The 25,032-nt window shown below is 32.5% G+C and overlaps 1 protein-coding gene across 4 annotated transcripts; it reads right to left on the reverse strand.

The window, feature by feature from the left end:
* Nucleotides 1–221: 221 nt before the first annotated feature.
* LOC148626245 (ras-related protein Rab6) lies at nt 222–21,019 on the reverse strand. 4 transcript variants are annotated; one of them, XM_088570093.1, is made up of 8 exons: nt 20,829–21,019; nt 17,764–17,822; nt 15,779–15,832; nt 15,211–15,316; nt 14,002–14,113; nt 10,404–10,497; nt 9,370–9,433; nt 222–1,298 (listed from the first exon to the last, which is right to left on the reverse strand). In XM_088570093.1, exons 1-8 carry the CDS (start codon nt 20,896–20,898, stop codon nt 1,231–1,233), a joined length of 627 nt encoding a protein of 208 aa, XP_088426219.1. In that variant the 5' UTR covers nt 20,899–21,019; the 3' UTR covers nt 222–1,230. The 4 variants fall into 4 exon arrangements, with proteins under 4 accessions (XP_088426219.1, XP_088426217.1, XP_088426218.1 ...); XM_088570091.1 differs by lacking the exon at nt 20,829–21,019 and adding an exon at nt 20,263–20,613; XM_088570092.1 differs by lacking the exon at nt 222–1,298 and adding an exon at nt 4,213–7,536.
* Nucleotides 21,020–25,032: the final 4,013 nt, after the last annotated feature.

Here is a 25,032-nt window from a genome sequence, read left to right on the forward strand (position 1 = left end):
TTCGTGGTATGGAACCTTGTGGTATGTTTACATGAAGATCCATCATTTTATACGCAAGTTATACTGTCTGGAAACCAAATTGTCTACGGATGCCGGACGACGGCAACTACATGATACCACGATCGCAACTCTTTGCAGTTGTATAAAAATTACGCCTTTCTTCTGTGATACGAGATAAGCTGTGTAGTTCCGCTTCATAATTATAGAAAAATACATCATCATTCAGTCACAAGTTTATTAAATAGCAGAATTAAAATATCCACGGTCACATTGTTCATACTATACCATAATTCACACAATCTACATGTGGCAGAATGTGACCATTTGAAAAATATGTTTATGTGGTTCCCTCAAAATACCGTCATTCCTTTAACATAACATGTTGTTTCCAGAAGATATTTTTACCATTCCCTCAGGATAGATATATTTTTAATCAAGATGCTACGTTGTACCTAAAGATAATATATCATTTCCGCAAGATGATTCCATCAAGATTTTATGTCGTTGCCCCAAGAAAGTTATATCTCGACAAGTTATTTTGAGAGAACGACATACTGGGTAAATGGAACGATATAAATATCTTGTGGGAATAAGATAACTATCTTGAGGGAACAACATAATAAAATATTTTTCACATGGCCGGCCGCAATCTGTCACTGTAAGTGAACCATATGCATGGACTAGTAACAAGCATTCGCATCTTCACATTTAATGCAAAACTTATTACGTTTTCTTTGAAGTGTACATGCAATGCTATATTTAAGATCAAATTAAACCTTCACGCATTAGAGAAGTTTGCTTAATATTTAAACGTTCGTTTTGTTAATATGGATGAATCAATTTGTGAAAAGAAAAAAACAAAACAAAACAAAACAAAACAAAAAGATGTATATACATCAACGAAAAACAAAAAAAATGTAATTATTCTTTTAAACACGAAGTTTACCAGTAGCTTGGCTGTACAGACAAGTAAACAAACTTATATATTGTATACATTATGACATGATTGCTTTGACATCTTACAAATGGACGATATCAGTGTTGTGTTAACAATAATCACATAAAAGCTTAAGAATATTGCACATTTAAACGTTTTGTCACTTCGAAGCTCTTTAAGATCGACGCATTCCTCTGTGTAGCCCTTAACAACTCTAATCCAGACTAAGAACGAACCAGCTTCATTCAAAATATCACAAGTTTTATTGTTTGTGTTAACGCTAACAGCATGTGTTAACATGAACATCCACTGCTTTCTTGCTCTGCCGAATCTAACACTTCTTTTGGTCGTAGTTCAATATCTAAATGTTTGTTAAGGAAATATCACACAGTAGGTATACCTGCAAAGGACGTTTGAACTTATAAAATTGCTCCGAGGGACACAGCTTGATGAAACCACAGATACCGACCAGTTGGGACCAATATGGGTACGAAAGAGCTGTAAACAGTTCTGTAACCCAAAATGCTTTTTTTGTTTGTTTGAACCGGGTGCGGGGCTCACCAGGGTAAGACATGATCCAAAGTGCATTTATTCCATAGCTTGTAGCGCCAAATGTGGACAATTAAGTTTCATTCCAGTGGTGAGTGGAAGGTCAAAGTCCCCAGAAGGGTCATTTATGTGATTTAATGTGAAAAATGTTTTTTTCCAATTTTTTGCCACAGTTTGGCCTAAAACTGGAAGCAGTTTATATTAAGTGTTAACATTCGTGTAATAATAAGAGTTGACGGATAAAAGCATTCTGGATAAATTCTGCCTGAACTGGTGCAAAGGAATGAGCCCTACCACCTCCAAAACAATTGAAATGTTTTGTGGCCTCTGAAAACGCAGGGCCTCTTTTCAAACTCTACACAAGTTCCGCTTATTTTAAAGCACATTTTATTCCACTCTGCTTGCAAATTAAAAAAAAATCTTTCATAAACTGAAAGTAAAAATGCCAGAACTAGAATCGGAAGAAGAGGCCAATCCCAGATATATCCGGTCACACTATGGTACGGGTTAACAAAAAAAAATAATCTTGGACTCTAGTTTATAAACGGCTCAAAATTCAAAATACAGTGTAACCTGTCTTAACCAAACCTAGATAAGCTGAGAACCTGTGTAAACAGATATCTTCCAATGTCCCTACTTATCAGTTTTTATAGGTTTACCCTGCACGAACCGAACACCCGCATTTATTAACCGAACAATCCGTTTATACAGCGAGAATCCGCATATAAAAGTACCCTATATTTTAAGACTTCAATACCACCTATTGAAATTGGTCTAGAAATAAGAAATTTACACGAGTTTTAAAAGTTTGTTTGATAAAACATATGTTACTGTTTTATAGAAATCCATACACATATGCTAAAGTTATTATTGTCGGGGACCAGAAAGCGTCTTTCTCGACAATTCCCAAGCGTTAAAGGAAAAAAACCTCAACATGCATTCTTTTGTTGTACGGAATTCCGTAGAACACGATCATGGAGATATGTATCACTACAGTGATTGTCCGGAACCCAAAACCCAAAGGACAAGGGCATAACATATTAGTAATACGACCGAATCTTACGGCAGTATAAAACATTTGAAATTACTATATGGGTTTTATGAAAAAAAAATATTAAAAAAATTTATGAAGTCCAGGTGGAATGAATTGTGCCAAATTGTCAAGTATGTAATTGCTTCTAGATCTCGGGTCAGGGTTTTGAATGTGATATACAAAAACAGATCACGACGAATGCTTCGGCAAGTAATTCAAGAAATACGTTTAAAATGTTGACGGAACAGACTAGTGTGAGCTTAACTCAAGAAAGGATACCCCATCCTTAGGGACAAGTATGTTTCTTTTAATTGCTATTTAACCATTTAAGAACCCAAAAATATCTAGATTGTAAGTTTTTGTTTTCGATGTATGATAATCAAAATGCATTACTGTATTGGCAACAAATACCAAGATAAAAACTGTTTCTTTACTATTAAACTGGCGACATTAATCCATGTGCTACCAATAGATTCTTAAATCTTCGTTTTCTTCATTTAAGACATCTCCATTCAGATTCAGTGAGCGTTACAGACGCTCTAATATTAAAGTATCTTTTTTGGCTAAAACGAAACTGGACTTGGAAGGCAGCATGGTTTTAGGCCACAAGTTTGTGAAATCCGTCATGACATAAAATTATAAAACTGTATATCTTCTCCTGGTAACAACCCATTATCATTGTGTACTACGCAAACAACAAAAACAAAATAGTGTTTTAACATAGCGAATAACCCTGAATGTACAACGGGGATAAATGTGAAGTCATGATAAAGTGGATTGCCGCTGCTGAATTGTTTAGGGCGAGTTGTCTTTAGAATCCTTTTTGTATGCGATAGTAAAGCTAATTAATCACCTGCATATCCCAATGTATTCCATATGATTATTCAGAAATAGACTGTAAGAACAGACATCATTTTAAGGGATTTATTATTTCCGTACAAGACTTTACTAGTAAATCCTCTAAATCAAAGAGTTGGAAGTTAGATAATGTAAGCAAATGGTTAAATAAACAGCCAAAATGTGGAGGAAATGCATGCAAATTCTCATTCATTTGCACATCCCGTACCTACGAGCTAACTATCCGCTGTCGGGTAAGGCATGTCCCTACTCCAACAACAAACGTTTCAATACGAAAGTCCAACAAAACAGTAGGTTAATACAGAACAGTCACCAAAATCGTTTACTACATACCACCACGTTATGGTGAAAAAAGGGGGATGGCAAAATTTTCACAATGGTTTAACTTGAAAACTAAATTTTGAATTGACTGAAAATGAACTTAACCTGATTGTTACGGTTGTTAACAATTGTGCGAAATTTCAAAAGCATTTCATAGATGCGTTTTCAAGTTATATATCATCTGTAAACCGTTGGGGACGGACAGAAAACTTTAAGGAGGAATTCACATGATACCTCGCCATTTTGTGTCGTGTAAAAAAAAATTCTTACAACGTGTGTCACATGCATATAGTGCCAAAGACCAAATTTTGGATTCAACCCTTCCATCAGGTATCGAAATAGTTGCGATGAAATTCGGACGAACGGAAAAACGGAAGGACAGGGTGAATATAATATACTAGTTGAGTGGGGGTATAATGGCCTTAAATGCAAAAATCAAACTGTTGACAAAGGGTTGTAGGTTAATCAAATGATACAGGCACTTATCTGAGGTTTCATTTTAAAAAGTTGCTAACTGGGAACTAAATTGGGTTTTTATTTGTATTGTAACTTAAATATTGAATACCAATAATATCTTCATTATCAACTTTTTCTCATTTAATATAAATATCATTTCAATATTAAATACCAACAATGAAATAACATTCTCCCATCTTAATTTTGCTAATAGTCTCACCAACCTTCTATTAGAAACAGCATAAATGTTTTCAAAATACAATTCATATACTTATATGTGTTTAGAAACGAAATTATTTTTCAAATTCTTAAATAACTGAGCTATCATGTAGGGTTGATTCTGATCACTTTGAGTTTATTAGGTTATTTTGTTGCTCATTCCTTCTTTCTTTTTTTCTAATATACCAACAGGAATTCCATAACAACAATAACACTTAACTCTAACCCATAAAATTGATTCTTATTCAACCCCCCCATCCCCCCAAAAACATATATATATATAAGTTAGGATAAAAATGATTACAAATTAAAAAGTGGCACAGGTCTATTAATCAGCAATAGTTAATTCCTTAAGGCCTTAGGTCATTTTTTCTTCTTCCATATATACAAAACTTAATTCTAGATGTAACATCTCATTTGATTGGTTGACATTTTTTCATTAACAGTTCATAGAAAAAATTCTATCTTTTACCTTTTCAAAATCTCAAGATCTGCCCCTAAATAGTCTTGAAAAAGATATCCATGTGTAAGGGAATATCAAAAGACTTTACACAAAAATATGGCCCTCAAAATTGAAATAACAAAAGAAAAAAAAACCAAATTAACCAAATATTAGACCTGAAGATACACATCGAAAACATTAAAATAAACATCCCTAACTATGTTCTTAAAATGTCAAAATTAATGCATACATAATATACCTACTTAATTCAGAAAATCCAAGAGAATACTACAAAAGAAAAAAATTATAAATTATAAATTGTAGCAGGGATTTCAGAATTTGAATTACAAATGTAAAATTGTGTATCTGTCATCTGATCTAAAAAAAAAAGCCAATGGCATACATGTATGTGTAAAAAATGATGGCGTAATATCAATATATCTTTATTTGCCAAAGTTAGACTTTTTTCTTCATACAAATGGCACACAATTTATGTGCAAGACAAAAAATACATTATATCTTGCTTTCTAATGAACCTCTTAAAGAATTTACAACTTTCAAGATTAATCACATAGTAAAAAAAAACATCAGGTATAATTTTATTAAGATTTTCACCAATTTATTTTTATTATTCAAACTTTTTTATGTATTATAAAAGAAATATATAAACAAACTACATGCTCTACTTAATAAACTGCTGTAAAATGAATCTTTATGACCTCAATAAAACACATCAAAAGCTTAACAAGATGAACATAAAATACACTTACACAGAAATAAATTAATACAAATACACTACAGCTTTAAAGAATTTTACTAATTCCACTAGTCAATGGTGGACAAATTCATGTTATACACTGCTCTTTTTAAAGGCTGCACATTGGGTATTGTCAGTGTAGAATTTAATAGAATTATTTTGTTATTTAAGAATAACTAAATCAAGGTATCCGCTGAATATATATATTTCGTAATACTTCATCCATTGTCAGGTGGAATAAAAAGTAGTTTTGCAAGCTGTGGTATAGATAAAATAAATATATATATATATTTGAACAGAGACTCATTATCAACAAAGATTCATTCAAGTAGAAAATGTCAGATGACAAAAGGTTAAACAAATTGCATTTGGTAGCACACTTTACAAGGTCAGGGTGGCCTCCACCCAATATAACCCCATAACTGTAAGGTTCAAATGTGGTGGATAAGCCCAGATTATAATTACATGTATGAATACTTATTTATGACTTGAAATTCTTTGAATTTTCTTAAATCTTAAATTACATTAAACTAAAAGAAACAAACCTAACAAAACCTCAAAATAGAATCTATGTCCAGATGGACCTTAATCTGGACTAGGAACAAGAAAAATCTCCTTTAACACGATACATAACAATCGACCATATTGAAGTAAATACAGCCTTACAAAATAGGAGTAAAAACTGATGAAATAAATTGGTCATCATAAGCCACTTCGGGAATTTCAATGAGCAAATTTGGAATTTTGATGGGAAGTTTGACACATGGCTCCTTCCATATCAGTCCTTACAGCTTGTTATATTAGGCCAGTCAATATCCAAGGAAGACCCTGATATTTTATACTAACAATAAAAGCTCCAAGTCGAATTTGATAATACACATGTACAAGTGTATGAACAGAAGTTAGAGATAAATAAAACCCAACATCTCAGCAACAAACCACATCTTTAAGTTTTGATTTCACAAAGCAACATTATAAAAGACATGACATGTAAAAAATGCCAACAACACACCATAATACAATTCACTTGTCAGACTAATCAGTAAATAACTTTTAACAATATCAAAAAAAGCAAACTTTAAATAATGTTGAAATGCTTACTTAATTCATACTAAATTTAAAGTAAAAAATCAAATCCCAATCAACTTAATAAAATGAACTTAATAGTTGAGTAGTAGTCTTTGTAAGAAGCATGCAAATTCTGTAATATGTGATACACCCCAAAAAAGGCTACACATTTTTATTTTTTTATTAAGTTGCTTTATAGGTCTATATGAAGAAAAATATGATTATTTATTCCTATCTGTCTGCTCTTTGGAGATAATCCACACTGAAAGTCCTACAGTTTCTGTTGTTTTTTTAGAGTAATTTACAAAGTTATCTCCATTAATTTTGAATTCTACAATACATTCTTTATATTTTTTATCCCCTACGAACAAGTTATATGAAAAGCCACATGTAGGCTTTCCAACCATGACTCATATTTTGCATGAATCTTAGCTGAAGTACTACTTAAGGACAAAACAAATGGAATACAAATGTACACATAATCAAAATTTACAATATGCTTTTAAAGATATTGTGCTGTTGAAAAAAAAAAAAACTAATATGGTTGACATACAAAATGAAGTCTACAAAGCCTTTGCATCTGTGATGCACAGCCCTCAATAAAACTCAATATAAAGTAAAACAGAAATCAATTATACATCCATAATTTGTCAGCCGAGGAAGTAACTTAAGCATATGGTTTCCAGATTCCTCTAATTTCCATTTTGGCATTTTTGTAATGTCTCATGCAGGAAATTGTGGGATATCCATCTGTGGTGTGAATTGCGCAATATGCACACAGAGCATGCAACAAACAACATGGAAAAATTAAAAACGACGGAGTTGATATTAACAAGAACAGCCTCCTTCTTTCGCTTCTGGCTCTGACGGTGTGTCTTTTAATCGAACCTCCGTCACTGAGAAAATAGTTAAGGAAAATGAAACAAACAAAATTCAAAGTACTGAACAACATCTAAAGCACATTCTTTGCCTGAATAAACAAAAAACTTACTATAAATCATACATTAAATTATTTTCCAAACATTCATTTTTTTTTTTTTTTTGTAACTGTAGAATTAATGCTTTTTGAAGAAGGCTTACTTTTCAAGGGACCTTGCAAAAAACAAGCTACTTTCTAGGGTAAAGAAGTTAGGCAAGGTCAAGGCATTTTTATTTCTAAGCATGCTCATTTTGGGGGAAAATCCATGCCATAAACATTTTATTTACTAAAACTTAATAAAATAAGGTTGTTATCTATTGTTTCAAACTAGAAAAAAAAGATCTACTTGATACTCAAAATTTCGAAAATTTACCTTCAGAAAAATTAAATTAAGATCCCTTAACTCTCTATGTAACCACCAAAATCACTAAGAAAATTTAGATCAACTAAATGCTCCATATTTTGAAATTGTACCTTCATAAAAATGATTTCAATATGACCCTCAAAATTCTGCTAGAAACCATTAAAACCATATGGCCAGCCTCCTGGATCTATTTATACTTTAAAGTAAAAATAAACCAAGTCATGTACGAGTATGTACATGTATAATCAACTAATTATACATTTAGTTAACTTAAATAAATTATTAACAATTTAATTCATTTTATATATTATTTGTGAAACGATTTTCATGACCATAGTCTTACAAAATAGTTGACATTTTCAATACTACAAATTTGTATTAGTATGAAACAAGATGTGAAATTTCAAAGCTTTCTTTGTAGTATTTCATGCATAAAAAATCAATTTGTGCAAAAAAAAGTATATGAAGTCACAATCATGCCCTTCTGTTTTAGCTGAAGTGCATAAAAAAGAGCAAAGAATATAAAAACAAAATGCACACATTTTTGGCTACCATTAAAACAAAGATATATGACACTGAAAGATATCTGAAGCAATTACCTTTGAACCTTTCTTCCATAGTGCTTTGCAATCTTCCTTAACTGAAATCTCTGATACATTTTTTTTCTGACACACTTTGTTCTACCAGACAGTGATTGAAATTAAAATAGCAAATCATTTCAAACTTTTACATAAATAAATAATCTGCATATGATTAAGATAAGATTAAAATATTCAGAAGGGATTCCAACTATGTTTTTTTATATCCTCCACCAACATAATTGGGATGGGGGAACATGTATATAGTGAAAGTTTTTTTTTAATGTGTACTGATAGTACAGCAGACCTTTCTGGGATCAGTTATATACACATGCAATATAAAGCCAGAATTTTTTAAAGAGCATGGAATTTACAGGGTACTACAACAGGTCTTCAAGTGGCAGTCCTTATAAATGCCAAACAGGAGATGATCCATGCATGTCAAAATCCAATGAACTTCACTATCATTTCTAATTCAGAAACAGTTACAGACCACATTACTTGTCTTAGTTTTGTCATTTGGTCATTGCACTTAGATTGTACAAGAAATCGGCACTTGCAAGAGTTATTGTTCTTGGTTTCAGTGATTTAAGAGGTAGATCATGATGAATGTATGGTTTTTCTAAAAAAATACAGATCTGTAAGAAGAATAGACTATAGATACTGAAAAAATTACATAGAGAAAAAGCACTGTTTGTTCTGTGGGTTTTTTTCTACACAGTGAATCACCCCCATCATTCGGAGTGTCTGAATTTTATACGGATTGGTACATCATTAAAAAGTCTAATTCAAATGAACTACTACTTTGAATCCCTGACTACACCTTGTCAGGAAAAATACGAAAATGTATAACATATTAAAAGGATACTTTCTCCTTTAGGTTTTTCTGTTTGTTCCATACCAGGTAATGCAGCAGCAACTCTTCTAAATAACTACAAAGAACAATCATGAGAGTGCCGCATTGAGAAATAATCGTAAATTTACGTAATTTTAGATATAAATCATGACATCATACCATATTTTCACCAAAGATTACTTGTTGAAAATCTGAATTTTACCATTTCAAATGGAGAAATAATTTAACCAGTAATTACTGAAGGAGAATCCACATTTCTGCTAATGTCAGTAACTAGCATCTTTTTTTTTGGTGAAAACTACAATAGAGAACAATATCATTAACCGCGATTGGTATTTGAATATAATGTGCCATATATCAAACTCAAGCTGAAAATGTCCCATTAATATCAAATTTTTTAAAAAGGTTAAAGTAAGGCCTGAGGAAATGTAGATTGTAATAGATATAAAGCCCATTCTCAAAATTTAATCCCAATCACTGCCATTTTAGAAGGCATGACCAAAATATAACACTTAAATATTTCAAATAAAAAATTATAATTTAGTTTTATCCTCAATCAAACAGAAGATACAATATTAAGAAAATAAAGTACTGGTCACTTATTAATTTCATTGTAAAAGTATATTCACACCTGATTTTATGTCAACAAACAAAGCAGAATTTGATCAAATAAGAAGTAAATATGCAGTTAAACAAAATTGAAACAGTAATGTCCAGATTTGAACAAGCAGGATTCAGCTTAAAGTGAAAGGTGAAAGACAATCAGGTTTGTTTATACCAAACTTTCTAGCACTATAACATCAATGCTCCAAGTGAACGAACTATTAACAGAAGAAATTAACACATGTTAAACTGGTTTAAAAAACATTTATGTAACAAAATTTACATACGTTACTAAGCAAAACTTTTTTCCAGGGACCTTATTCAAGTTTTTTTTCCATTTACTTTTATACATTCATTTGCTAATCATGACTTAAACTGTTTTTATGTCTTAAACCAGAAGTCCATCTATGCTTGCCTCCATGTGATCTGTGAGTAAAACTTACTTGTTTAACATTATATCCAGCTTTCGCACTAGTCTCTATAAACATGACATTTAATTCTTTAGCTTTTCTTTCTCCTTCTTCTGAAGTTACTTGTCTGAAAAAAACATATATGATTTGTTTCATTAGCATAGCTATAAAATTATGGCCCCGTGCAGGTCCGGGTGTTAAAAGAATAGGCCTGCAGCAGCGCTAAGCTTGTCGTATAAGGCGACTAAATGGTGCTCAGAAACCTAGCCAGGGGCTAGGCGCTCTGCCCACAGAGCAACTGGGATGTGTTCCCCAGGTGGTGGAATGGGGTACCCCTGGCGTGTTACATGCTGGGGTTGTCAGGCTATAATACGGAAAACCTGACCGCAAACCATAGTGGTGCACCGTGTTGGGAAAGATGCCACGTTCCTCGCACGTTAAAGAACCCTGCTGTGGTATTCGATAGGAGTAGGAACCTTTGCGCTCCGCCACAGGAGGCTAAATTGCCCGACCTTACCCATTCCCCCTTTTTCCAGTGGCAATCAAAATTTGTCGACCCTATTATCCTTGTGTCCCATCCTTTTTTTTCATTTCATGTTCATTTTATCATCCATTTCATGTTCATTGTCTGAATATAGCTGAAATATTGCTGCTCGGACGTTAAACCCCAACAAACAAACAAACAAAATATAAAATTATGTTTTTTTCTGCTAACTGAATAAATGAAATTAGAATAATGGCAAATTCGGAAAGTCAAAATATTTAATGTGCACATCTTTCATTACTATACTCAACTCAAATTCAGAACAAGGAACTGTGGCAAAAACTGAAAGTAAAAATCTGTGCTTTTGCATAAATCAAAGTGCTGTTATCACAGGAGGTTTTTGAATCGTGTGAAATTGTAGCATGATCAAAATTTCAAAAGATTACATGATGTAAAATAGAACTGTAATCATACATTAGTATTTCCCATATTATTTAGAACTGATTATTTCCTAATGTGAATAAATTTCATGTTAATTTTTACTAATAATTTCTGAAGTACAATCAACTGTTAAACAGTATCGAACTTCTCACACATTTATATATTTAGTTTCATTTCACCTTCTTCCCAAACTTTTAAACCTTGTCCAAAAGTTTAATTTGCATTTACATTCAAAAACTATTTTTACAGAGTATTTATTCCACACAATAATTATACTTCTATATAACCAATTTCAGATTAAGATATTTCCTGGATGAACATAAAATTTTCCAAAACTAGACACATATATCAATTTGAATTTTCCTGCCAAGATTACTTGGTTAAAATCACTGCTCTTCACTTCCTATTTATTAACATGATTAATCATAAACAATTAATGTTTGACTAATAAGTGTGTTTTAATGGAACATGCTTATCATGTTTAATGTTTTCTGGCACAATATTGCAAGAACTAAATTCCCTAAATGCAAATCTTCCAAGGACAAAAAGGAGTCCCTTCAATCTTCAGTAGATTTGAAGACACCAGCAGATCTTCATTTAATTTGCAGAAATAATAAAATATCATGGAGCTGAATAATTACCAGAAACATATTTACTGGTTATAAAAGAGGTATTGAATGATGTGAAAGAAATTACATTTGGACTGTATTTTAGTGTAGTGTTCAGAAACAATGAACCAGTAACATTAGGTATTTGATCCTGAAGGATCACAAACTCAAAAAACTTAACTTGTATGTTAACATTTAATAACCAAAATTGCTCATCTTGTATCCCCTAGCTGTAGAGCCAAACACTATGTTTGAAATAAATTTGTCCACTGGAAGCCAAGATTTTTATGATAAAAATATTCTGTATCATTCCACATTGATTAGGCAAAAAATAGCAAAATCTAACAAAACAAAAGTTAATGTTGGACAGCAACCTAATATCGCTAACATGGAAGGACAGACAGATGGGCAAACATAGTGAAATTTCTATCTGTGACAAAGACCATGACAGGGTCATTATAATAGATCTATAGGCAAACAAAGTGAAATTTGTATCAGTGACACAGACTGTGACAGGGTCATTATAATAGATGGGCAAACAAAGTGAAATTTGTATCAGGGACACAGACCCTGACAGGTTCCTAATAATAGATGGGCAAACAAAGTGATATTTGTATCAGTGACACAGACCTTGAAAGGTTCATTATAATTGTAATAAACAGTTTATCTTTTAAACTGTATGTGCTCAACTAACTTTACCAAATCATACCTACAATAATGAAACGAATGATTCAAAGAGAACAATTAATTGTGCAAAGAAAGTTTATATCAGACAGCAGCCAAAGCCACTAACAGCTTATGCCTAAAATAGCCATATGCCAAATTTGAAATCAATATGTGAAGTGGAAGACAAGATTTTGTGATGAAATTTTTTTTGACAGTAAAAAATATTAAAGTCCAACAAAACAGGAATTTGACTTTTTATGAGCAACTCGGCAGGTGTTTCTAGAAGAGCAGAAGACGCTTACCCTACAGGTGCACCTCGTCCATGCTCCCAATTTTTAGTGTAGTCGGAGTTGCTCATTTGCTTTTGTTACTTTGTATGTAAGATTTTAGTTACTTTATGTTCTTTGCTGTGTATGTCTGTTTTCCATGTCTGGTCTTTGTCCCTGGATTACATTCTTTTGATTACCGCTATAACCTTGGTTCCCTTGATTACTCTTTGATTAGGCATTCACTTAAATTGCTTGCCCCTTCTATATAAAGCCACATACTAAATTTGAAATCAATCAAACTATTGGGAGTTGAGATAATTTCAATGATATTTGAACAGGACAGAATGATGGATGAACAGACAAGTTGATTCCAATATACAATCCACTCATTGTGTTGGGGTATAATTAATGCTAGTAGAAACGTATATTGATTTAAGTTTTAAAACTTTGATATTTGATAAGAATATCATATACAGGCACCAAAGAAAATCTAAATAAACTGCTCATCTAAATCAAATGATATGATCACTCCCCCTTTTTAGTCTTTAAGACCCATATTCTTTAAAAGAATAATGGAAAAGCAATTAAAGAACAGCATTCCAATGTAACCCCCTTTAAAAAAAAATGCAGAAAACTGTAAATTCACTGAAATTTTTCTAAGTCCAAGGGCCGTAACTTCTGTAAAAATCATTCAACCATAACCAAAGTCAAACTTGACCCATAACTTCTCATAGTAAGACTACATACAAAAGATAAAATCAATTGATAAAAGAGTTACCAAAAAAAGTGCAGCAAACTGTAAATTCACTGAAATTTTCTAAGTCCAAGGACTGTATCTTCTGTAAAAATCATTCAACCATAACAATAGGCAAAATTAATCTGTAATTCTTCATAATAAGGCCACATAGCAAAAACAAACTTATTTGATTAAAGCATTACAAAAAAAATGCAGACAGACGGATGGATAGACACCTGCATTTCCATGTTCCCTCTCGACACAACAATAAAAATGAAGGAGTGCTTCCTTTCATGAAGTTAAACATTTCACCAAAAATATAACAGTCCATGAAAGCTAAATTTAGGTTATCATAAGACATGTGGTCAGAAATCCAAAGATGAGAGAATAAACTGACCAGCAGAGTACAGGTAGTTTTTCATCTTACCTTTTATCTGATAAATCTGTTTTGTTTCCGACTAACATTATAATAACATCACTACCTCGCTCTGTCCGCACATCATCTATCCACTTAGATGTCTGTTGAAATGAATTTGCATCTAAAATGTACAATGGTTCATTCATTACCGATATCTAATTTGTTTCTTACTGACATGTGTCAGTCCACAGAAAGGGACTTGAAACATGTAAATATATGATCTATTTCAACCATGATAGCATTCTTTAAAAGCCAAATATACCTAATGAACTAGGACCTAAGTCAGATGAAAAAGTAACACTAAAAAGTCATTAAATTTCAATGTTACTTTGATATCATGCAAGAATACATGTATCAATTACATTAATTATTCAGAAAGATTAGTGTCAAAGACTTTAAAATTTTTGGAATTCTTGACAAAAAGATGGATAATGTAGTCAAGAGAATTTTTTTGCCAGTTTAGAGGATTAAATGTATTTTGTTGTTGCAGTTGACATTTAGGCATTAACAGTAGTTTAGAAAGAAGCAGAAAAATTAGTCATACTTGTCCCCGAATATTTTAAGAGGAGTTTTCCTAGTGTATTCTGGTAATTTTGAGTTGTCCCTTATATCCAAATGAACTATATGGTCCTAGCTACAGCCAAAAATACATGTAAGAACAAATTTTTCACGTTGCTCCAACTGTTCAGGAATACCAATCTATGGAATTTTTAGTCAAATATATTTTTAATTAAAAATAATAAGATACATTCTAGTTTAGCAAAATGTTTTTGCAAAAAAGTAACAAACTACAATTTAATATTAATGATAATACCCTGTATCGTTTAGGCACTGTCAAATCTGTCATACATCAATTCAACAATTAAGAAGATTGTGATGGAATCAATCTCCGTGCCTATTCCACAGCCACACACCACACATTCAATAACAGACTCATTACAGCTGAGACACTCAACAGATATGCAAAAATGATGAATTTGACCTAGAGGTTAAAGGTCATAGGTTACCAAACATGATATGAAACATGTGGTCTTGAGCTGATCTACACTCATACCAAATGTCAAAAACCTACACCAAAAGACGAGTTACAGCCCAGACACGATTTGTTACAGATGGCCAGACAGATTACTATACGGTGTCTGCCACATAGTGACGGGGCCCTTACAAGCTTATTTTGAGAATAATCCAGCAGCTAAGCTATATACATGTATTACTCACTAGTTATATCATAAACTACTACTGCTACAGAAGAATCTCGTATATAACTAGGTATTAAACTTCGGAACCTCTCTTGACCCGCAGTATCCCATAACTGCAATCTGATCTAAAATGAAAAGACAACATCAGTCAGTGTTCTGAAAACATGCTACATGTAAACAAATTATGGAGATATGCGGAGATTGCAGTTTTATAGCATATCACCCAATCTTCAAAGCAGGTCATCAGCATCATGTAAATATAAATGTATTTTGTTTTCTAAATGCTTACACATGTAAAAAAAATTACACTTCTACCATAATAAATCACAGATATTACTAATACCAGTAAATGGTATAATTTGCATTGATAAATACCATACATCAAGTACAGTAACATGTACATTTATATGGGAAATAACTAGCAAAGAATTACAAGTACCAATAATGTAATAAAATGTTCATAAATCTCACAACCCTACCCATATTCAACCTGATTGTTTTCATGATTGACTGATTATTGGGGTTTAATGCCCGATTGTTTTTAAATAATGTACATTTGTACATGTACTCCCTGACATGGTACTTACTGTTCTATCTTCTAGATACATAGTTTTTGACAGGAAGTCTATCCCAATTGTGGCCTAAAGTAGTAAAGAAAAAGAAGAAGAATCATAACACATGTTATAATTTACTGTTTATATGTATAGGTATATATTTCATTCATTTCAGAGAGAGATACACACCATGACTGACATCCTGACCCATGAAATTTAATGCACCAGCTCACAGGATCACAATTACACCAAGACAACTAATTGCTACTCTATTTTTCAGAAATTTTATGATTGACAGAGAAGCAGCAACTACCAAATTTAAAGTCTTTAAAATGTTTGAAATATATATGTAACAGTAAAATTGTCAAAGCAAACTTTTACAAAATTATCTTGACCGCACATTGGGTCGTAGTCATTGGTCAAAATAGCCAATTTTCTTAAATTAAAAAAACAAACCAAGTGTATCTTGTTCTGTGAGTGGCTAGTGGACTTCCAAGATTTAAGATCTACATATTGATATTGAATGCCATACAAAAAAGTGTACATGTACGGTAACTGGAATAAAAATTTTGAAAATAAGCAAATTCTTATAATCTTAAGATTTCAATGGGCCATTCTTAAATATTCTGTGTAAAATATTCTGATTTTAATCAGACATTTTCAGCTGGAATGTGATAAAAGACAAAAGGCCCCCTCTAATCCAAATCAATGCATGTACATACATGTATATGTAAATGTATGTAAGCTGTTTGGTATTGAGCCTTTTTGTGCTGTTTACTTTGGTTTTTGCATTGCCTCCTTCATTTTTTCAAAGATTTGAAAAAAAAACATTATTAAAATCTTACATCTGAACACTAGATTCAATCATCAAAGATATTGTAAATAATGCATCTTTACAGCTTCCAGCAAGTTACAAGAAGATACATTTTGTATAAGTAAAATTCCAATACTTGATGACACTCCTTAATAATTTAAGGGCTTTAATCACAGGCTTTTAAGACTTTTGTCTCAGAAAATAAATAACTCCTGTAACATTATCACAAGGTATAAGGATTTATCTTTCTTTTCTAAGACAAACACATGTTATCTACTTTGTATATGTGTTTCACAATGTTCAATATACCTGCCCTACTCCGAAACTGTAACTACTATACAATGTAAATGAAGAATGTGGAACACATTTGATTCTATATCAATTCAACAACCCAACCCCCAACACCACCACTCTCTCATTGTCAAGAATGTTCAAGTACAAACATTTTTAAATTTTCAAATGATGTTTCAAAACTCAGAACCAGAGTAAGAAGATCCATGTGTGTACATCTATGACCTTTCTATTACTCACCTAACAATCAATATCTCCAGACTTTGTAAACTATTGACTTTTACATCATGCTATAGCAGTTTCTTACTGATTGCATTTAATTTGACCACATACGGTTAAAACAGTATTATGCTTATCCTAATTATTGACGTTTAATAAAATATGAAGTGAAAATGTCTTAGTAAACATGGTAATAATCAGTTTTCAAAAATGTCAAGAAATGTCACCATTTCTTACATTAATGAAACAATGTAATGTAGCTTCTCAGAGAAAACACCCTGGAACATGTAATATGTGCATTATATACATTTGTATATACATGAAGAGAACAAGATATCATAATAAGGGTGGAAATAAGCACTCTTCAACTTGCCTGCAGCAAGCAAATTTCATGATGGGCAATTCAAGGTCAAACAGAGGTTCCACCCAAACTACATTGTACATTGTATAAATGGATTTTTTTCTGTTTACCATAAGGGCGAGTAAAGTACACTCTGGGTCAGTTCAGGTTCTGCAAATCTTGTCTGCTCAACAAGTTTGACAAATTTTTTATTTCTATCTTTGCCCAAATACAAATTCCATGTCGTGAATAAAAAATTCTGAGCAGTAAAATATATGATGTCAATCCCTACTTTCTGTATATTTCCATTAAACCAGTTTGTATCTAATGTTCCTGAACATGCTATAACATTACCTGGTATGTGTTGTCAAAGCTGTCATACATGAATCTTGTTATCAATGATGTCTTCCCAACTGAAAAGAAAAAAGAAGAAAATTTGATTGAAAGTAAAGTACGGAATCTTAAAAACTTATGATCTTGTACAGTGAACACCTGAGGTACATTTGTGGTACAAAGGTACAAAAAAAATGGTTCAACCTCATATCAAAAGATGATTTGACCACCACTAAAAGTAATTCAGCTCTGGCAGCCAATGAACCTTAACTTACAATGTACAGGTACAAGGTTATGATCCATAATTCTGTTCTGGACTGCATGTAGATCATTTAATTAAATTTGGATATTTTTGTTCATTGTGTTTATCATATGATAGTACATGTACATTCATGAACTCAGCCTTCTCCCAAGGATTTTTGGATAGGGTTTAACACAGCACACATAACACAACATTAATAGGTCAAGTGTCAAAACATGCCACTTCTTACATGTATTTACCGGTAATGTATTATTAAAAAACTGATCAGTGTATTCAAAATGTATGTTGCTGTTTGTTTTATTATTCATAGGTACATATTTTACCTTTTCTCTTCACTTGCAGTAATTATAACTCTAACACTGTTTCGTATTTTTCATTTTTATATTTAGTACAAAAATTTAAAAGATATTCTATCAAATTATGATAAGTAATTCTTTATAAACATTTCCTCTACTTCATACACATCAAGGGTTCATTATTGATGTTTTACCTGCAAATTTTTGCTTACAGCAGACCCACTGGAAATTACAAATTTTATAACACAGCACTGGTAGCAAGATAGCACAGTACTGAGGTCAATAGCCCTGTAAAGCGCAGCACTTTAAGGACATGGGGAAAACACTGATGTACATTTTACTATCTACATATGTACATGTACCAATTTAAAGTTTGTGGATCTTCACAAGCTTTTTGGATAGAACTTCATTGTATAACAATTTACAAACTTAAACATTATTGTCAGCAATGAACTGTTCAACCAAGTTAAAAATCATAATTTAACCATCACTTCCATTTCTGTATTAGGTACATTATACAAATATTGTATAAATGTACATGTACATATTATGGTGAATACTAGGAATTAATAGCTCTTTCAGTTGTACTGAATATTTTATTTGTAGGCCTCTTTCATACATGTAATTGTTGAGTGTGTTACACAGGTATATGCATGTATATGTTCCCCTGGCCATGTCACACATGTAGGCAATCCTACTCCTTTAGCCTTCAAAAGTAAGAATTTTACTCTATTTTTGTCTCATCCAAATTAGATATTCTATGGTCTTATTTTTGGTATTGACTTATAGAAGTTGGATTTGTACATGTACATGTACAACTTAGAAAACTTTCTACTGGGACAGTTAATCATACTCTGCTTAGATGGCTTGACTGTGCTCTACTTCGTTTCATACATGAAATTAATATAAGATTGTGTGGGTACAATGTAATAGTCTCGATGCCACATGGACAATTTCCCTACATCTTTACAGTAATACTAGGACACTCAATTTGATGTTTTACCTCTAATTACAGAAATGACCAAGTCATATCATAGTTGTACATTTACATATATCATATGACATAAAACAGCAGCAGTCATAACGAAAGTCAAAACTTTAAATGGACTTACATGTACATGAATATATAATTCTGCAATTACATGAGTACAGACATATGCAGAAACAAGCCGATTTTTACAGCACAAAACACCAATGCCAAGGCTTAAGACTTGAATCATTTGTCAGACAGTGTTCTTCTCATTAATTAGAAATAGAAAAGCTCTTTAGGTTTCAGCCAAAAATTAAATGTACACTGTACATACATGTACATTACACCATGCTACACTACCACAAGTACATTGTACTACAAGTTAACAAATTACCAGGTAAATATTGATCATGACCAGGATAAATTCATTAACATGTACATTTAAAGTACATGTAATCTACAATGTACATTTGATAGGATCTCAGCTAAATGACCTACAGTACGACTTACTACATGTAGTTGATTAAATTCTTCATAGTTGAATGTATTTTATGTGAAATACTGGATTAAATACATACAACATATTCTTACATCATTTGGTTGAATCATTAGTACAAGCTGGTCAGCTTTAAAAAATTTAAATGTGGTTGTTCTAAAAATTAAAGCTAATCAAAACAAGAAGCTAAAAAAAACTGATATTTACAGCACTTGTATAAATTCAAGGAGACATAGGGAACACAGTGAAGAATTTACTGTCCATCACCCATGATCAGGCTTAACTTTAAAGGTCAATTTGAGGAGGTGCTTCTTTCATCCCACAAAAAGGATGGGCAGCTTGAACTACATTTATACACATATTTAATTTATAAAAGTAAAATCCTAGGAGTAAAATACAACCATTTCTGGTTTAGTCTTGCGTATACAACTTTAAATAAATGGCAACACTACAAAAAGAGTACAGTACATGTACCTTTTCAAAATAATTTTCTTACCTGCAGCTTCTCCCAGAAAAGCTAGTTTAAATTTAAGCAGTGAGCTTCTAATGTAGTTATTGTTTGATATATCCATTGCTTTTTGTGAAAAGCTCATTCTACTTAAGAGGATGTAAAACACAACCAAGGATTAATAGCTTAGTCTAAACAACAGGATCCTGTTTAGATGTAGTGATGTATAATGATAGAATGATGATCTCCCAAATTAACCTTAATAAACTTGCAACACATTAAGTTCCATGCTGGAGGGTGATTCCCTACACTGTATTCTAGAGTTAGTCACGATTATTTATAATATATTGACATCTTATAACATGATTGGTATTGCCAGTTAGGTATTCGAATTCTGACAACTTTTTTCTGACCAACACTTCTGAATAGGCCCTAATAAAAGTCCAGCAATGACATTCATTCAATCAAAATATAGATTTTGTGGATAGTAATATTTAATTAAATATAATTTATTATTAAATGCGATGACTCAACATGTATTACAAATGATTGGTTCTTATTCGCATCGCAAAGGTAAACACAACAACTTCCGCTGAATCGTCATCGGAACTTACCACTCTGTTCACCCAAAAATACTAATTTAAATTTCCTCAACGGGTTTCCAAATTCCCCAGAGGAACTCATTTTTGCTTCTGGTATGTGGCAGACAAGACAGTTCTCAAATAAATAGAGCAGGCGTGGAAATAAACGAAAATATTTAACGCTATCCCTACTAATTCGCCACGTTCCGAGTCTTCATTAATGTGGAGCATGCGTGTTGCAACAGGAAATGTCAAATTTTCTAATGTAAAGTGTGAATTTTATATGACCAACAGACAATACACGCGCACTGTTCATGAGACCACAAAAATATTTATATTAATAAATATAAAAATAAAAACAAGTTTTTCCAAGAATAATTTCTCATCAGTAGCATAGTAGAACCAAATAATCATGATGTTCAAGATTCAAAAGTTAAGTGAATCAAGGATTGTTTTTTTTTATATAAAAACATGAAGTATTCAAAAGCACTGAAAATAACGAAAAATAGGAAGCAAAATCAAGCTACGATAAATACAAAAATGCAAACATGAATACACGTTTTTCAAGAAATACTTTCCCACCAGTATCATGTTAAAACCAAATACTTAGCATGTTCAAGATTAAAAAATAATTATATGTTATAAAAATCCAAGATTGTATACACGAAGTTATTAAAAGCCGAAAAATCGATATAGGAAGCAAAATCGAGCCATGAAGGGTTCTAGCAGACAAAATGGTTTTTGTTTTTGTGCTTTTTAATGAGATCTTTGTTTTTGTTTGTTTGTTGGTTGGTTTTTGTTTTGTTTTGTTCGTTTCTCGTTCAACCGAGAGCGGGAGTTATTGCGTTTTCCAAAAAAGCGGTTTACATATCTGCATTCATTAAAAACTTTGTGAGTGGATAATTACCATAAATTTTCAATCTACCAAGATCTTTGAACGTTTTCTCTCATCTGAAACTTTAATTTGTATGAAGCCTTACTTGCATAATTTATTCCTGATAAAAGACATTCATCCGTATTTGACACAAACAGCTTGTAGATGCCCTTAACTGAAACCATATACTATAATTGAAAGTAACGTACATTTTCATTTTACAGTGTCACCACACATGTAGCACGAAGCCATTTATCATGCATTACCTTGCACGTTTCACTTGTTTTTGACAGATATAATTTTGACTATACTGAAGCCACATGTCTTCTACGTGGCAGGGTCGAATGAAGCCACCGTATATTGGGGGTTGTCAACGCCATTATTGTTATAAAATGGACAGTGCCCGTTCCTGATTCAGATTTCATGAATAACAGATCAAATCGCAATGGTGGCATTCACTAGAAAACAGCGCGCTAAATACATCGGCGTGCATGCAAGCGAGAGAAAGATTCGACAAGCGATGATTCAAGTCCGATTACTGGAAGAACACAGCAACTTCATACAGAAAAAGTTAGCCTGTTCTAGCCAACAGCCACAACACCAAGTGTTTATAGATCTTAACTGGATGAAGTTACAGTTGGTCGAGAGAATGAAACTACTCTACATGCAATACGCTGCACGACAATCAAAGGTTAAACAGCAAATCATGGATCTGATGAAAGACGATGGTGATGAGTTTGCTGTCATAGTTGGCGAGCTTGCAATGTAGTTTGCTGAACAAGGTTGAAAAAAAACAGCCCTTTTAAGGGGTACTCAAACATTTCAAAAAAGATTTCTTATATTGATTTAAAAGTAGCATTTTTTAGTTGCTCGACAAATTGTGATGAAAGTAAGATTTGTTTGTGATATACATGCATGCATGTATCAGGTATTACATAAACGGTGTATAAATTTGATAATGTGGAGTAGGCATTGCCTATAAGGGAGCATATTACTTTTTTACCAGTATTAAGTATCATTGTAAATGGCAAATTAATGTAAGCACGTGCATGAACAGTACTTAGTCAGCATAGAACGTTTACTATTCATATTTATTTGAAATAAAATTATCGTTAAAAATACAATATAAATATATGTATATGAGTTTTGAACCGCGCATTTGTCCTTTCATATACCTGAAATTTTGACATTTTAATATTGTTTGTCTTCGGAACTGTACGAATTTTGAACGAAAGTAAAAGGGACGACATTGATTGAACGTCTATCATAACGGGGCCTCCTATCAAAAGTATAACTGAAACGCCTCAAGAAAGCTCTGACTTCCATGCGAGGTTTATTTCCCCTTTATGTTTCAAACAGTCGAGTGCTGCACGAGTAAGAATGTATTGTTGATAAAATAGAGCGGACATTTGGCAATTATAAGGAATAAAACATTGGATTTTATGGGGGTTTTTTTTGTAAATTTAAAATCAGATATATAAGCTTAAGTTAATCGTCCATATTAAATGAAAGTACTACCTCTCCAAAAGTGTTGACTTTCAATGATTTTTTAACTTATTTTCTTATATTTCTGAAAAAAAAGAATTAAGTTCGGGAGATTTTTTTTTAAATTACAAAGAGCATATTTATTTAAAATAAACAAAAAAATTCGACAAAATAAGGTGTTGAGTAGGCCAACCTATCATTTAGTCCGAATTTCCTCTGACCCTGCAATGCTATTCTTTCTTATTTGGATATTGTTATGTCGGGTTCCGAATAAAAATGAGGAGGGTTGCATAGTCAACAGAAATTCGGCCTGCGTGTTTTTAGCCGACGGCGGCACCATTTACACCTGCATGGATGTTATCTACTGAAAACATTATATTTGAGGTTGGGGGTGCTTGTTTATCGTCCGTAAATTGTTCAGAAAGCACGAGATTGTGGAGTTCTGGTTAATTTTACATACGTAAGAGAATATAAAACATCATGATGTATTTTTTTTTTGTGCAGAGGGCCACACGACTAACCTCTCCGAACTTGTGTGGAAAACAATGTTTTTAAATTTCGTTCATCGTCAATTTCTAATAAGTGTATACATATAGCTCCGCCCAACTGCAGTCAGTCAAAAGTAATATCCAATCATGTATCAGGATACAATTTCAACCTTTCGATCAGCCTTCGAAACAAAGTAAAATAATCTTTTGTAAAAATCAGGCAAAATGGGAAAATCAGAAACATGCATGTCAAAACCCCACCGATCTGACAATATAATTTCACTCAATGATGTTTTCCCTATTTGAGAAGACAATCATTTGATCACTGCATCGCTTGGTTTGCTCAGAAATTAATACAATGTTTTTGGCAGAGTTATCTACCTTTGAATTGTTCATTTTCAGTACATTTTAATGAAATTACAGCTCAATTTCCCAAAATGATAAAGAAAATCTTGGCTTTTTCCTTGATTCTGATGATACAAATAGTCAAATTAAACTTTCAAAGTGGTAGTTTTTTTTCATACCATGTTTCACCTACTGCCTGATTCTTACAGAGACTGACACATAATGAATACTTGTAGAGACGAGGCTTCCTACTGAGAAAAAGAATAATGATAAAATTATATGAAATAAAACTCCGAATTTTCAATAATAGAAAAAAAAGAAGGGGCATGGCGAAAAGCAACAAATGTACCAGCGTATTCAAAAATAGTAAATACTATCAGAGGTTATAAAAAGTCTTCAACATTTAAGTAAGCTCTAAAAAGGCCCGACAATAAAAGCAAAAAACGAAAACGGACAAAGCATTGTGTCCAATGGGACTCAATATATGGTCCATACCTCTCCAATCTTGGACTCAAATGGTCAAATAGACCACGGTACAGGCCATTCAACTCAGCCAAAGAACGCATGAATTCATTATTAAAATGATAAAATTCAGTTTTCTTTGTCACGGTATCTTTAAAAGCACCGCAAAAAAGGACAAAGCACCACGGCCTATGGGACATGATATATGGTCCATACCATTCCAACTTCAGACTCAAATAGTCTACTAGTATTGGACCTCCCTACAGTCTCGGACCCCATGACTTTGTGGTTTCATAAATGTCAAATTATATTTCCTTTGTCATAGTGAATTTATAAGCAACACCGAAAACGAGCAAAGCAGCACGGTTTCAGTATATGACCCATAGCTATCCAGACAAAGCACATTCGGGGCATGTGGATCAAACGGACGGTCCAATCAATTTATAAATTGACCAATGTGTTCATTAGTGGTGTGCCAAGGATTCTATCAGAGTCCGGATCCCAGCATACCATATAATTCAGAATGGAGTTGAGTGACGTTTCTAAGTGAATTCAATTAGTTTATCTGTGCATTTTTTCATAT

This window comes from Perna viridis, chromosome 2 (genome assembly GCF_037379345.1).
Source record: "Perna viridis isolate PV_CMFRI_1.1 ecotype Kerala chromosome 2, ASM3737934v1, whole genome shotgun sequence".
NCBI lineage: Eukaryota > Metazoa > Mollusca > Bivalvia > Mytilida > Mytilidae > Perna > Perna viridis.

What these genes read in the sequence shown, in the direction of transcription:
- LOC148626245 (XM_088570091.1), bottom strand. Translation starts at nt 20,359, where the DNA reads ATGAGCTTTTCACAAAAAGCAATGGATATATCAAACAATAACTACATT. An exon ending in GCTTTGACAACACATACCAG is followed by an intron (nt 15,833 to 17,763) that starts GTAATGTTATAG and finishes TTACTACTTTAG; the next exon opens with GCCACAATTGGGATAGACTT. An exon ending in CTGGATATAATGTTAAACAA is followed by an intron (nt 9,434 to 10,403) that starts GTAAGTTTTACT and finishes TGTTCTTTGTAG; the next exon opens with TTATTTAGAAGAGTTGCTGC.